Below are 13458 nucleotides of genomic sequence, written 5' to 3'. Positions count from 1 at the left end.
GCTCTTTCCAAAACGGAATATACAATTAAATCAGTTCAAACCGCTTATAAGAGCCAATGTAGTTGCTTAAAATGTGCCAACTTATTCTTCTAATACGAGATAAGATTCGGACTTATTGTTATTTACAATCACGCTATACGAAGATTATTAGTGAAATATTTGGCAATTACATGTAGCATTGAAGGAACATGCAAGTAGATGCTTCACCTACATATTCAAGCAATAAATGGATCTTTAGCGGGTTTTAAGGCACTTCATAGGGTTTAAAAAACAATTGAAACTGTTTGTTTTGAACTAAGGGATTTACTTATAGGTGTACGGAAAGATTAGTGCCTTTTTTTTTTTTTTTTCTTTGAGTTGTAGTTGGGAGAAACGCTTTGGTTACTGTTCACCAATTGATAGTTTAACGGGTAGGGGTTTAAAAGTTTTATAGGATTGAGAGTGTGAGTTCTTGTTAGATGGATAAAAAATGTCGCCTACAAAGGCTGAACAAAACCAGATAAAATCTATCATTGGTAATTCCTACAATCGGCTATATAGCCAGTTTACCTCTGATGAGTTGTCAGAGGTTGGGAATTACAAGATACTTAAGCAAATAGGTGAGGGAAGCTTTGGTAAGGTATATTTGGCATCACATAAGCCTACTCATAGAAAAGTTGTGTTAAAGACGAGCGATAAGAGTGACCCTAATTTAGTAAGAGAAGTATTTTACCACAGACAATTCGATTTTCCCTATATTACAAAGTTATATGAAGTAATTGTTACAGAAACTAAAGTCTGGATGGCTCTGGAGTACTGTCCTGGTAGGGAATTGTACGAGCATTTACTGATGCTGCATAGAATCCCACTAGATGAATGTGCAAAGTTATTTGCGCAAATAGTGAGTGCTGTACACTATGCACACTCGTTGAACTGCGTTCACAGAGACTTAAAACTGGAAAATATCTTGTTAGACAAGAATGGGAACGCCAAGTTAACAGATTTTGGATTTACAAGGGAATGCGTGTCTAAATCCTCCTTAGAAACCATCTGTGGTACGACTGTTTATATGGCTCCTGAATTAATCCAGAGACAGGCATATGATGGGTTTAAAATCGATATTTGGTCCCTAGGAGTCATCCTTTATACTATGATTAACGGAACTATGCCCTTTGACGAAGATGATGAAACTAAAACTAAATGGAAAATTGTCAACGATTTTCCAAACTTTAACGATAATTTTGTGAGCCATGAAGCTAAGGATTTAATTAAGAGGTTATTGGCCAAGTGCCCATCAGAAAGGCCTACAATGGAACAAATCCTATCACATCCTTTCCTACAACCTTATGGACAAATTATGTTAAGCAGAACTGAAAAAATCATTAAACGACAGCGGTTAGGTATGACCCAATTCCGTTCGAGATTGGAAAGGAAACTTTTGAAAAGATTGAAACAATCGGGGTTTGATGCCCAATCGATCAAAGCGTCAATTCAAAAGAAAAAATGTGATTCTTTATCGGGACTTTGGTTATTACTATTAGAACACGAAAGAGCTTGTGAAAGAGTAGATTATCCAAGGAGAAGTAGATCAGTTCTATCAGTGAAAAAAGTTTTTGATTCACAACCATCAATTCAGGAAACACCTGAATCACGAATACCTATAAGGAGGCAAAATTCTAGTTCGGCGGCTGACCTTAAAAATGTTTCGTCTTTGAGAAGAATGCTCAGTAAAAATAGTGATGCAAATGATGTACTGCCGTCATATGTAGAGAGGCGATCCCAGCAACAACCGCAGCCATTACAACAACAAACACAGAACCAATCACTGGTAGAGCTCAAGAATAAAAAATCGATAGACCCATCTCGTTCGGTTATATCGAAACAGTCTTCACCACCACCACAACAACAATGGTTATCAACAAATGATAGTACTGCCTCTGTATCATCCATCAAGGGCTCCGGTAGTAGTGGTGGTCATCCATCTGGAAGTAAGAAAAATAACATTCTCAGTAAGGTTACAAAATTCTTCAAATCCAAAAAGCAACAGTCTAATAACAATAATAACAGTAGTGCCAATAACAAGTGTATGAACGGTAATAATGGAGCGGGAAGTCATAATGGATCTCAACGAAATAGCAATTATCGTAAAAGCCATAGTACGTCTCCTACTGGTTCTACAAATGCTATCGATCACACTGGTTATCAAGACAAAAAGAGAACCAATCGTTCAGAATCACTCAAGTCTGCCACGAAGAGTTCAAATCAATCTACCGCCAAGGATCAGGATACTGCGGCTTCACAATTAAATGATGTTTCAGCAGATGACGCTGTTATCGAATCGAAAGTTCATTCCGATCAAAGACTGTTGAAAAGATTAAAATCACGGACTTCTAGTGACATTTCTGGTCAAACATCGGCAGGTAATTATGACGTGGAAACAGTGTTCAATCAAAACATCCAGTTGTCATCGCATGATGGGCATAAATCACCCAATTTCTTACGCCCAAGACCGGTATCAGGTATATCGGAATTCTCTAACGATACATTTAACTCTGAGTATTCGACAGATGGGAATGCTTCATCACTACGAGTTTCGGATTTCCCCAGGCCAAATTTCCCACATGCGAGTACCGGAGAAGTAAGTTCAGATCTTAAGGGTCGTAGCATTTACAAACAGACTCTTGATAGAAGAGATTTGAGCATTATGTCAAGCGCTTCAAGCGCAAGTGAAAGAAGTTCTAGAACAGACTCATTTTACGACATTACGACAGCTTCTCCACCCACAATAATGGATATACGGAAGACAAAGGGAACAGCGGTTACTGACTCAGTGCTCCCTAGGTTTGGTGCCCAACATACCTGGTTTCCCAGACGAAACCGCAGTGGCTCACGACGTGGATCTATTGGGAGGAAAAACCATAACCGAGGGTTTACTAAGGCCTCTCAACCCCAGTCTATTATTCAGGAAGAAGGTTCATTAAATTCTCAAGAGGAAAAGCACACTTCCAATAGTATCATTTTATCGCCACATCAGAGTTTAGTCATGGAAGAAGACAATGATTTTCTCAACCAGAGTGATGAGCATTCTGTTCCCAAAAGAGTTGGTTCCATATCAAGATCATTAACGCATTATCATCCGTTTGAAAATTCCAACTCTTCATTAGCGGGTCAAATAAGTGCCGGTGAAGCTCGTAGCTGTTCCCCAAAATTCCCTATTATTTCCTCTGGGATGAGTGCCCCATCTTTAGTTACAGAAGACGACGAAGCACTACGAATCGCAGACCAGGAGGATAACTATTCTGACTGAAAAACCCAGAAGGGGTTGGGAAATTGCAATAAAAATCATAATTGTGACGATTATAATGGTTACAACCAAAAACGAAAAAACGAAAAACGATAACGAATGGAGTAACGAATAGTTTAATTTACTACAATTAGGGAAAGCAACATATAAGCATGTATTATATTACAATTTAAAAATAAGAAAATTCCGGAGTTCTGAAACCTATTCAGTCGCCTTATAATTCATCGTTTTGATGTCCAGCAGCGTTTCTAAGTATAGTCTGTAAAGGTCCTTCCGTAGCGCCATCAATCGCCAATGCCTTTAGTAAGTCACCCAACGCTGATGGCGAAAGACCTTCAAGGCCGTCGCCATCAGCAAGTAGCTCTTCATATCCGTCTAATGAGCCTGGATTTTCAGAAGATGTACTAGATTCATTTTGTTCCTCCTGAGATCGTAATGCTTCAATATTGTCTTTATTCATTTTTAGGGCATCAGCCAGAAAAAATTCAAAAAAATCGTCTTCATCAATGTCTACATTCTCATCTCTGAAAAATTGTCTTGCCTTCTCATCATCATCATCAGAATCCTGCTGAACTTCCTGCTCATGGTCACTTGAAGTCTTCCTATCGTTACCTTGCTTGAAGAATTCGCCAAGTCTTTCTACAATGTTTTCAACATTATCGTTATTATAATCCATTTTAAAGGGTTCATTTAATGATGCCATTTGAAATTTATGTGAGTCGAAGTAACCAGTATTATTACCTGGCAAAGATCCAGCATTGGAATTTACATTGATGATAGAACTTCGCAACAGAGAATTGATTACACTTGCTACCGCTCTCCCACAATACAGAGGTATATGATCGGGGCTCTTCTTTAAACCTTTGGAATCAAGAAACAGCGAAAGCAGATCAACAAACCTTCTTGGAACTAAGAATTCTTTCCGTTGACCGTCGTTAACTTGACTTACTTCTTTGTTAACTTCAATTTCCTCAGTTATGAGATTTTTCAGTGCAAAGCTTATTATTCGAGGGTTGGCATTTGTAATGCTTAGAGCCTGACTGTCTTCGAATACCAGTGGTAATTTCACCAGATTATCTAAAAAACCTTCTGGGTATTTATTAGTAATTCCTTGGGAAATCTTACGCTGAATTCCATCGATTACTATCAATTTGTAGTAATTGTTTCTTAAAAACTTCAATGCTTCCTCATGGTTCAGCCCACGATGCTCGTAATATTCCTTGGGAATCAATTTGAATTTACCTTCATGAATCCATAATCGATTTATGGACACTGGATATTCGTAATCTTCGGGAATAGTGTCACTAGCCTCTGCCAGAAGGAAATCACCATCAGTATCACAAACTTTGACGAAAACTTGTGGCATCCCACATTTTGATGTAAACTTTTGAAGCAAGGCCACAACTATCGCTTCCTCTTCTACCACGTTATCTTCAACACATATCTGTCCCAATATGAAAGGTACACCTTGGGCGGTTTTGTCCAATTGTAAACTAATACCGTTAAATTCAGACCAGGGGTATTTATGATTCCAGATGCAGATTTCATCATTTAATTGATTTAGAAGCTTCTCAAGTTTTGAATGAGGGTCGTTATCAAATTTGTCTAAATAAAATACTCCAAAGATTAACCATGTATCGCTGGGACTGTCGAATACATCAATAAAACGGTCACCATCCTGAAACTGCCACAACCATTCACTACTCACTCGCTTTTGAGGCTTGATTACTTGCATTCACTCCTCTTGCTGAACCGATAGACTTTCGATGAGCTAGTGATTCAGTATTATTCTAGTATTTTTCTGTATTTTAATCACATTACCATCATCATCATCAGTTAGTCAGTCCATGTGCGTTAACGCACTACCAAGGGAAAAGGCTGGGACAACAATGAATATGGATCAGATTAGGGAATTGGTATGGAGTGGTGCCATTAATGTGCAGATAAATGTCAAGCAATCGTTACTGTTAAATGAGGTGTCTCACAAAGAATCGCTGGTTAATGTTAGAATACCGAGAGATACATATCTAGTGCTATATCTACCGGCCATCGTGAGCCATCTACGAAACAGTTTGAAAATTGATCCCAATGGTAATGATGGCGGTACGTATTGGTTTGAATTTGAGGACGTGCCGCTGTTTTGGAACTATCCTTTGGGGGTTTTATACGATTCTATGTTAGCGTTGAATCCGCCTGGTAGAGTTAGTAGAGATACTGAGAATTCAATTAATGTCTGGAAAATTGAGTTGGCATATGGATCTAATCCACCAGCAGGTGTAATTCCACTAATAAATGGAATTGATCAGATAAAAAGCTATTGGATGCACCAGTGGAAACAAAGTTGTTATATATTAAATGGATCAGCTAAACAAGTTATGTCATTATCAATGCAAGACTCTCAGCAGTTTTGGGGGAGTATCTTGAACAGAGATAGAACTAATTTTGGCCGTATATCCTCTAAGATAATACCAAAGAGACCAAAATTTATACCAATAATACTGCATCAAACTCTACCCGATATAAAGAGAATTCAACTTTCAGCGACCGAATGCAAAGATGATGGATCCCTACAGACTGTGGCCGACTTAGCTAAAATTCAATTTCCCGAATTCTTCCAGGACAACCAAGTTTTAATGAAGGCGGTTTCCAATGGTATTGAAGTGCCGCTACATTCTAACGTATTTGAATTGTACCAAAGATTAATGAGTTTCGATGGATTTCTGCACGTATGTATCTGTCTGGTGTCAAATGATGAATATGGGGAAGCCTAACGCACTAATAGCATTAGCTGGTGATTTGATTGATAGGTAAAAGAGATGCAACAAGAATATGGTATAGTGATATGTATGTGTGGCGATTAATTGTAAAGATGATGAAAAATGACAGACTATAAATATCTAGTTGTTTTGAGGGACTTCAAAAACGGCTTGCAGCCAACAGCGATACATCTTCAATTGCCTTTTCCTGTTGACCAACAGCCTCCTATCGGTGCCAATTTTGACTTCATGGAAATGCTTGGTGAAGAGTTGTCTGAGTTCTTCTTCTGTGAAGAAGTATACCCTTGTACCATCACCTCTGATGTAAAAGTTATCATCTAGTAATCTATTTTTCTTGAATCTAACTTGAGCCAAATCATAACGGCCATAATCCCTGAAGAGAATTTTACCACCTGGTTTTAAAACTTTACGCAAATTATCCAATGCCCTGTCCCATTGTTCTGGAGCCAACGCACTGAATACAAAAATCATCACAGCTATGTCGATAGAATTAGGTTCGACGCCGTCGGGTAGTTCACCTTCTGGATTCGCCAAATCCCAAACACAGGCATGACCATACTTAGGATTGAAGTTTTCTGAAGTCTTGACCAATTCTACTGCTCTGGGTGCAAAATCAGCGGCTACAATACGTAAATTTTCATTCTCATTCTCATTTAAAATGGGGAAAAAGGTATTACCGGCACCACATCCAATTTCGAAAATACTCACAGGCCCTGCATCAGGCTTTGTAGCGGCATAAAGACTAGGAAATTCAATTTGTAACCATTTTCTATCCTTGAAAAAATTTTCTCTATTATTTTTATAAAATATATCCCAATAACGAGCAGGGTTCGAATTGTAGAGCTGTTTGTCAAATTCTGGAACTGGATTTTCATATTGAGCACGTATCTTTTCTTCAGCCTCTTCGATTTGATCTTGGCCCCATTCAACATTATCCCAAGCGTTATGATTCCAAACTTCTGACTCTGAAGTTAAATTACGTCTACCAAATTCAAATGGATCATCGCGACCTATACGAGATTCGCTCGTTGCTGACATGCTTATCTCTGAATTTGGTCTACTCAATTCATGAATCGATTCATTTTCAGTCAATTGTGGTGTAATTTCTTTAGTCACGCCTAAGGCTATTGTCGGCTGATCCTTCCTTTGCATCGTTGTTACTGCTTGGATTGGTTTCAACCTGTTGCTGTTCGTGTTCTTGTTCTTGTTCGTGTTCTTGTTCTTGCTGCTTCTGTTGTTGTTGCTTCTTCTTCTTCTTGTTCTTCTTCTTTTTGTTCTTTTTACTGCTTGAACTTTCTGTATGAGCCGATTCTTCTACTTGGTCAGAGTGCACCTCCTCTGGTTCTGGTTCGTTCTTATTCTCTTCATCTTCCTTTTCGCCAGAATCCTCATTCGAGGTAACAGTAGCATCAACAGTCTCAGAAGCTTCAGGAGCTGCAGAATCCTCGACAGGTTTTTCCTCTTGTACTTCAGATTTTTTTTCAGACTCCTCTGGTTTGTTTTCAGACTCTTCGGGCTCTGCCTCAGATTTTTCCTCAGGCTTTTCTTGTTCAATAGGAGTCTCTTTAGGCACATTCACCTCAGACTCAGATCCAGCAGCGTTTTCCTCTACTTTCTCAGCTTCTTGGGGGCTAGGAACGTGCTTTAATGCATTCTCACTATTATCAATGGGCTCTTCGGGCTTTTTAATATCCTCTTGCGTGTCCTTTGCAGGATTCATATCCGGCTTAGAATCTGTCAAGGATCCATCATGGGGTTGTTGTTCGTGTCCAATACTTTCAAACTTCTTGATCAAATCAGCTACACCCATAATGACGGTTTTTCCTAATCCTTTTAACACCTCTTAAACTGGTTAATGTTAGTAGTATGTACACTTTTTCAATTCAGCGTAGTTTTTCAATTTTTCATGCTCGAAGGATGTGAAAAATTATTAAGATGAGCTGTCTAACATGGAAGACCCAGTGGGCATCAATTGATGTCTTCTAACATCGTCATGAATGCTACTAGGTAATCCTTGTCGTGCGAAATGGATAGTAATGCCTTGATTTTTCTCTTGTAGATAACCTCATTGTAGAAAAGTGAATGAAGAGGTGTGGTTTGAGGGAAATTTGAGTCGAATACTAGGAATGGGGACCCCCTAGGTCCTTTAGTTTTATAACAAAGTCTTGTGTAAACGCTTATGGCTGGTGGCATTAGCTTAGGATCCACGAATGAGGTCATTGCCTTCCAGACGCATTCTTTCGTGGCCCAAACCCCTGCTAGATAGGTAGTTGGGTCCTTCTTCTGGTACAGGAGAAGCTGCAGCTCTTCGAGCTCATGTTGGTGCATGAACTTGGTGGTCAACCTCTTGAAACCTGAACCGTTAGGTGGAAACCTTTGTAATAGATGAGATATTCGAGGTGTAAAGACGATATCTGTTCCTATACCTAATACTCTCTGGATCATTAGTTATAAAAAAAATATTAAAATAAATGTCTAATTAAGACAAACCTTCAAGCAATTCTGGATCAACTTTAGTCAAGTCTCTACCGTAGATGATTGCATCAATTGGTTCTTCATATCCCTTAAGGATTGCAGCTCTCGGTAAAAGACCAATTCTATCAAATTTGAATTTGTCCCAAAGTTTCCAACTTGCAACGTTAGTCACAAATACTAAATTGAAAACGGAGTACTTGTAACCCAATAGGGCCCCCCATTTCAAATAAACTTGGCCTAATCTATATCCGATCTTTTGGCCTCGTTGTAAATGGTTAACAAGGAAACCTGCATTGCAGTTATGTGAACAACGAGCCATGTAATTGGGTTTGATGTAAAAAGTACCTAAAAACACTTTGTCCCAATCGTTTTCCTTCTGTAGATCTACACCACCTTTGATTGCCACTACACAGAAGGAATGGAACCAGTGGTGTACAAATTCATCCCTAGTCAAATTGTCAGCTTGTGGGTAAGTCAACCCTTCTTCAATTACGTAATTGAATTCATGCCACATGTAATCAATTAGAGTGCTATGCACTTGGTCTGGCGAATAGATAGGGTATGCAATTGCAACAGTGCCATCTTTAGGTAGGCTAAAGTGTACGGGTTCGATCTCTTGAACCAACGGTTTAAAGAAGTGAGGGCCGTCGTGCAGTTGAGAAGTTGACATGTTTAGTTGCACTATACGGTATTGTTACCCTTGTTGTGAATGATTGTTCTTTTGACTACATACATCTGTATATGTGCGTTAATAGGGTCGCGATATATCAATGGAAAAATAATAGGGTAATCCATTGTTGAACATTAGAAAGAGAACTCCTCCAAAAATCCGAGAACTCGCTGGAAAAGATCTTGTTGGGCCTCGGGTTGGGCCACTGTGTGTGTAGAGCCCTTCACGATACCGGAGTTCTTGGACCAATATTTGGGGTTACTCACGGATTGCCATCTTTTGATATGCTCAGGCTTATTGACATTCTTAGGTACGTACTCGTCCAATTCATTGAAGGCTACTAAAAATGGTTTATCGAGTTTACCAAATGTACTGGCGAAAACCTCTTGAGAAAGATCAGTAGAGAAATAGTCATCATCACCGCCTTTTACATGCAATGAACACCATCTGTAAGCCGTTATTGGAGTATTAAAGACGTAATTGGCATATTCCCTGGGTAATATTTCATTTCCCTGACCATTGGCAACCAGCTCTTGAGCTTTAGGGTTCAACCGTTCGAGATCCTTTGGATCTTGGCCCTCTCTGTCGGACACCGGTGCACTAAAGATACAACCTTCAATTGAATCTGAATGACGAAGTAAGTAGTGCATAACATCTTGAGAACCGGTTGAAAATCCCATAATTATGATAGTCTCCCTCGATCCACCTTCTGGAGATCTCAAATACTCGACCAATTTTTTAATGTCTTCCACATCAGCATCGAGTGAACCAGTCCCCCAGCCTATGTAGCTGCTTCTCATTTGAATCTGCAAAACGCCAAAGCCCAACTTTTCAACCGCTTTAGCAAGACCAGGTGCAAATTTAACAGTTAATAGTCCATCGGAGAGGCCACCAATGACGACGATAACCTTCTTGTGACCACTTGGATTAAATTCAAATGCAACCTGAGTTGAATACTGGTGAAGAACTCCCGGATATGCCATATTGCTTCTGAATAGTAAAGTACAGATTTCAAACTCTCGTGAAAGCGTGAATTAGATTCTACACGGATTCGAAGTTCGATGGTTGAACAATGGTTAAAGTATGATTTTGTAGACTTACGGAGAGACCATTATAGAATCCCTTTTTTTCTATTGCCTTGTTGAAAGGCCCCGGGCTCGAAAAAAAGCTAGAAGAAATATGGGAAAGAGTAAGTGAAATAAAAGTGAGCTTGATTGATCTAATGCTTCAAAACTCTACTGTACTATGAATATTCAGAGGAAAGGATAAGAGTGAGGAAGATAATTAAACAACAATACCTGCCACATGTCACGTGACATTTAGTTTTTGCTTATTACTCCCTCTCTTCCACTCGAGTTGAAACATTTGATTCAGGCCCTTGTATTCTCTCTCCTTTGGCCATACTTCATGTTTTCCTTGGCGGTTATAATTGGTTCTTGTTGTCTGTTTTAGCTGTACCCTTAATTTCTTATTCCCGAAAAACATGGCCACGCCCCCGCTGGGAAAATGAGTGACTCCGCGGCTTCCGGGGAGGGGGGTGATTTAACCGCCGAGGTGCGGGGAAGACTATATAAAGGACAATACATTTAAGGTACTGCTACCTATATTGCTTTTCTTTCTCACTACTTCAGGTATTTGAATAGAAGAATGATCAAAGATGACTGCCGCTGAAGTAAGACATAGGGTATTACAAGTGACGGATGCAAGGAAAAGACTTTTAGATCTCATACAATATGCTCAGAGGAATAGTATAGGTCTTCGTTTACATGGAGGAGACATAAGTGATTATTTTAAAGTGTTAGTACGACATTTGCTTCGGCTCTCCAAGAGTCTTACCCATCCACATAGGAAAAGGGCAAGAATCTTATTGTTTTCATTAGTTACAGCCGTGGGGACAGTATTTTTGACGGGTTCTTATTATATGAGGAAAACCTACAAGAGACTGAGGTCATATTCTCAGTCAAAACCCCCACTTTTGAGAAGAACTAGATCTCAGACTCGTTTGGAAAGTGGTGCTAGGATCATGTATATTTCAGAGGATAAAGTTTCGGAAGAAGATCAAGATGATCGTAGTGGTGCTCCTGTTAGGCATCTTGATGGTGTTAGTAGTGAAAGATTGGGACGTACTAAGAAAATATTCATTCCCAAACGTGACGGCGATGTTTTTGAAAGGGACAAGTACCTTTTCAAGTCAGTTGAAACCTCGTATGAACCTCATTCACAGTTGTTTTATTCAAAATTTTTAAATCAGATGAGTGCATTGATTAAAATTCTAATACCGTCATGGTTGGATAAAAACGTTGCCTTACTCTCATTACAAGTTTTCTTTCTCATAATGAGAACTTGGTTATCTCTCTTCGTTGCTCGGTTAGATGGTCAAATCGTTAAGGATGTTATTGCCGGTAGGGGTAAGGGGTTTTTAGCAGATTTGGCTTGTTGGTTCATCATCGCATTACCAGCATCTTATACCAATGGTGCTATTAAGTTCTTACAGAGGAAATTAAGTTTAAATTTTAGGGTTTATTTGACTCGTTATATCCATGACATGTATCTGGATGAGAGGTTGGCCTTTTACAAATTGATATTTGACACGCAATCCGATAGTAGTGTGATTAAGAATATTGATAATTCAATCACTAACGATGTGACCAAATTTTGTGATGCCTTTTGTTCAGTATTCGCCGATATTGCTAAGCCGGTTATTGATTTGGTATTCTTTGCCGTGTATCTACGTGATAATTTGGGGACGTTTGGTGTTGTAGGTATTTTTGCCAACTATTTCCTCACTGGTTATATTTTAAGGAAGTATACTCCACCATTAGGTACACTGGCAAGCCATAAATCTAGTGCTGAAGGGGACTTCTACAACTATTTGTTAAACATGTCGAGTAACAATGAGGAAATTGCATTTTATCAGGGGACAGAGGTGGAAAGGGCTAAAGTTACGGAATTGTACAGCAATTATTTCGATAATTCCCTTCAAATTGATCAAAGCAAATTTAATTACACAATGATGGAGGACTATATTCTCAAATATACTTGGTCTGCATTGGGATATGTGTTTGCATCTATCCCCATTGTAATTTCAACATTGTCATCGAAAGAAAATTTGGAAAATAGTAACATGAGAGATTTTATCGTCAATAAAAGATTAATGCTTTCGTTAGCGGATGCTGGTTCCAGATTAATGCATTCTATAAAGGATATTTCACAATTAACCGGTTATACCAATCGAGTTTTTGTCCTATTAGGTGCCCTGCATAGAGTTCATTTCAGAAGATTTAATTACGGTGCCTTCGTGGGGATGGAAATGGGGTACGGTGATTCTAAGGATATGGTTCGTGGTACTGTACAAAGAAACTTTCATGGTATTAGATTTGAAAATATTGACATTATCATTCCATCCAGAAGAGCTGGTAGAGGTGCCAAACTGATTGGTACATTAACGTTTCAAATTCCATCAGTCATTGAACCATCATCTAAATCTTCATCCATTCAAGACTTCAAGAAAAACTTCGATCCTAACGTGCCCCTAATCGATAGTACTGGTGCTTCACTATTGATTTTAGGTCCCAACAGTTGTGGTAAAAGTTCCATCCAACGTATTATTACAGAGGTGTGGCCAGTCTACAACAAAAATGGATTGTTATCGATTCCAGCCCCAAGCAATCTTTTCTGTGTTCCACAGAGACCTTATTTTACTAGAGGTGGTACTTTTAGGGATCAAATCATATACCCAATGTCTTCCGATGAATTTTTCGATAGAGGGCTTAAGGATAAAAATCTTGCACGAATTCTTAAAGAGGTCCACCTAGATTATCTGCTGGACAGAGAAATAGGTTGTTCATATATGGATGCAGTGGCGGATTGGAAAGATGTTTTAAGTGGTGGTGAAAAGCAAAGAATGAATTTTGCACGTATTCTTTTCCACAGACCAAGATTTGTAGTATTAGATGAAGCTACCAATGCGATCAGTGTGGATATGGAAGATTACCTTTTCAATCTTTTAAAAAGATACAGGTTTAATTTCATTACAATTTCACAAAGACCAAGTTTAATCAAATACCATGACATGCTGTTAGAGGTCGATAGTAGTGGTTCATGGCAACTACAAGCATTGGGTACTGTAGAGGCTATTACATCTATCGATCATGAACTCGATAATTTAAAGGGCAAGTTAGCCGATGTGGTAAAGTTGGAAGAAGAACGTAAAGCACTAAGACAAAAGCTGGAAGTATCTTAATTCATTTTGT

The 13458-nt window shown here is 38.9% G+C and overlaps 7 protein-coding genes across 7 annotated transcripts; 3 read left to right on the top strand and 4 right to left on the bottom strand.

Moving 5' to 3' along the window:
• Window positions 1-469: 469 nt before the first annotated feature.
• On the top strand, window positions 470-3286 carry ZYRO0F07194g (non-specific serine/threonine protein kinase; the record flags this gene model as incomplete). The annotated part of the gene is made up of 1 exon (XM_002497463.1): window positions 470-3286. One exon carries the CDS (start codon window positions 470-472, stop codon window positions 3284-3286), a length of 2817 nt encoding a protein of 938 aa, XP_002497508.1.
• Window positions 3287-3497: 211 nt separating this feature from the next.
• Window positions 3498-5018, bottom strand: ZYRO0F07172g (uncharacterized protein; the record flags this gene model as incomplete). Its single annotated transcript, XM_002497462.1, has 1 exon — window positions 3498-5018. One exon carries the CDS (start codon window positions 5016-5018, stop codon window positions 3498-3500), a length of 1521 nt encoding a protein of 506 aa, XP_002497507.1.
• A 112-nt stretch (window positions 5019-5130) lies between these two features.
• Window positions 5131-6054, top strand: ATG5 (Atg5p; the record flags this gene model as incomplete). The annotated part of the gene is made up of 1 exon (XM_002497461.1): window positions 5131-6054. The coding sequence occupies one exon, from the start codon at window positions 5131-5133 to the stop codon at window positions 6052-6054; it is 924 nt and encodes a 307-aa protein (XP_002497506.1).
• Window positions 6055-8028: 1974 nt separating this feature from the next.
• Window positions 8029-8505, bottom strand: PPT2 (holo-[acyl-carrier-protein] synthase; the record flags this gene model as incomplete). The annotated part of the gene is made up of 1 exon (XM_002497460.1): window positions 8029-8505. The coding sequence occupies one exon, from the start codon at window positions 8503-8505 to the stop codon at window positions 8029-8031; it is 477 nt and encodes a 158-aa protein (XP_002497505.1).
• Window positions 8506-8539: 34 nt separating this feature from the next.
• On the bottom strand, window positions 8540-9205 carry ZYRO0F07062g (uncharacterized protein; the record flags this gene model as incomplete). The annotated part of the gene is made up of 1 exon (XM_002497459.1): window positions 8540-9205. The coding sequence occupies one exon, from the start codon at window positions 9203-9205 to the stop codon at window positions 8540-8542; it is 666 nt and encodes a 221-aa protein (XP_002497504.1).
• Window positions 9206-9339: 134 nt separating this feature from the next.
• Window positions 9340-10188, bottom strand: ZYRO0F07040g (uncharacterized protein; the record flags this gene model as incomplete). Its single annotated transcript, XM_002497458.1, has 1 exon — window positions 9340-10188. The coding sequence occupies one exon, from the start codon at window positions 10186-10188 to the stop codon at window positions 9340-9342; it is 849 nt and encodes a 282-aa protein (XP_002497503.1).
• A 674-nt stretch (window positions 10189-10862) lies between these two features.
• Window positions 10863-13448, top strand: PXA1 (ATP-binding cassette long-chain fatty acid transporter PXA1; the record flags this gene model as incomplete). The annotated part of the gene is made up of 1 exon (XM_002497457.1): window positions 10863-13448. The coding sequence occupies one exon, from the start codon at window positions 10863-10865 to the stop codon at window positions 13446-13448; it is 2586 nt and encodes an 861-aa protein (XP_002497502.1).
• Window positions 13449-13458: the final 10 nt, after the last annotated feature.

Source organism: Zygosaccharomyces rouxii, assembly GCF_000026365.1.
Source record: "Zygosaccharomyces rouxii strain CBS732 chromosome F complete sequence".
NCBI lineage: Eukaryota > Fungi > Ascomycota > Saccharomycetes > Saccharomycetales > Saccharomycetaceae > Zygosaccharomyces > Zygosaccharomyces rouxii.
The sequence above is the reverse complement of the archived record's forward strand: the minus strand, read 5'-3'. Positions and strand labels throughout refer to the sequence as shown.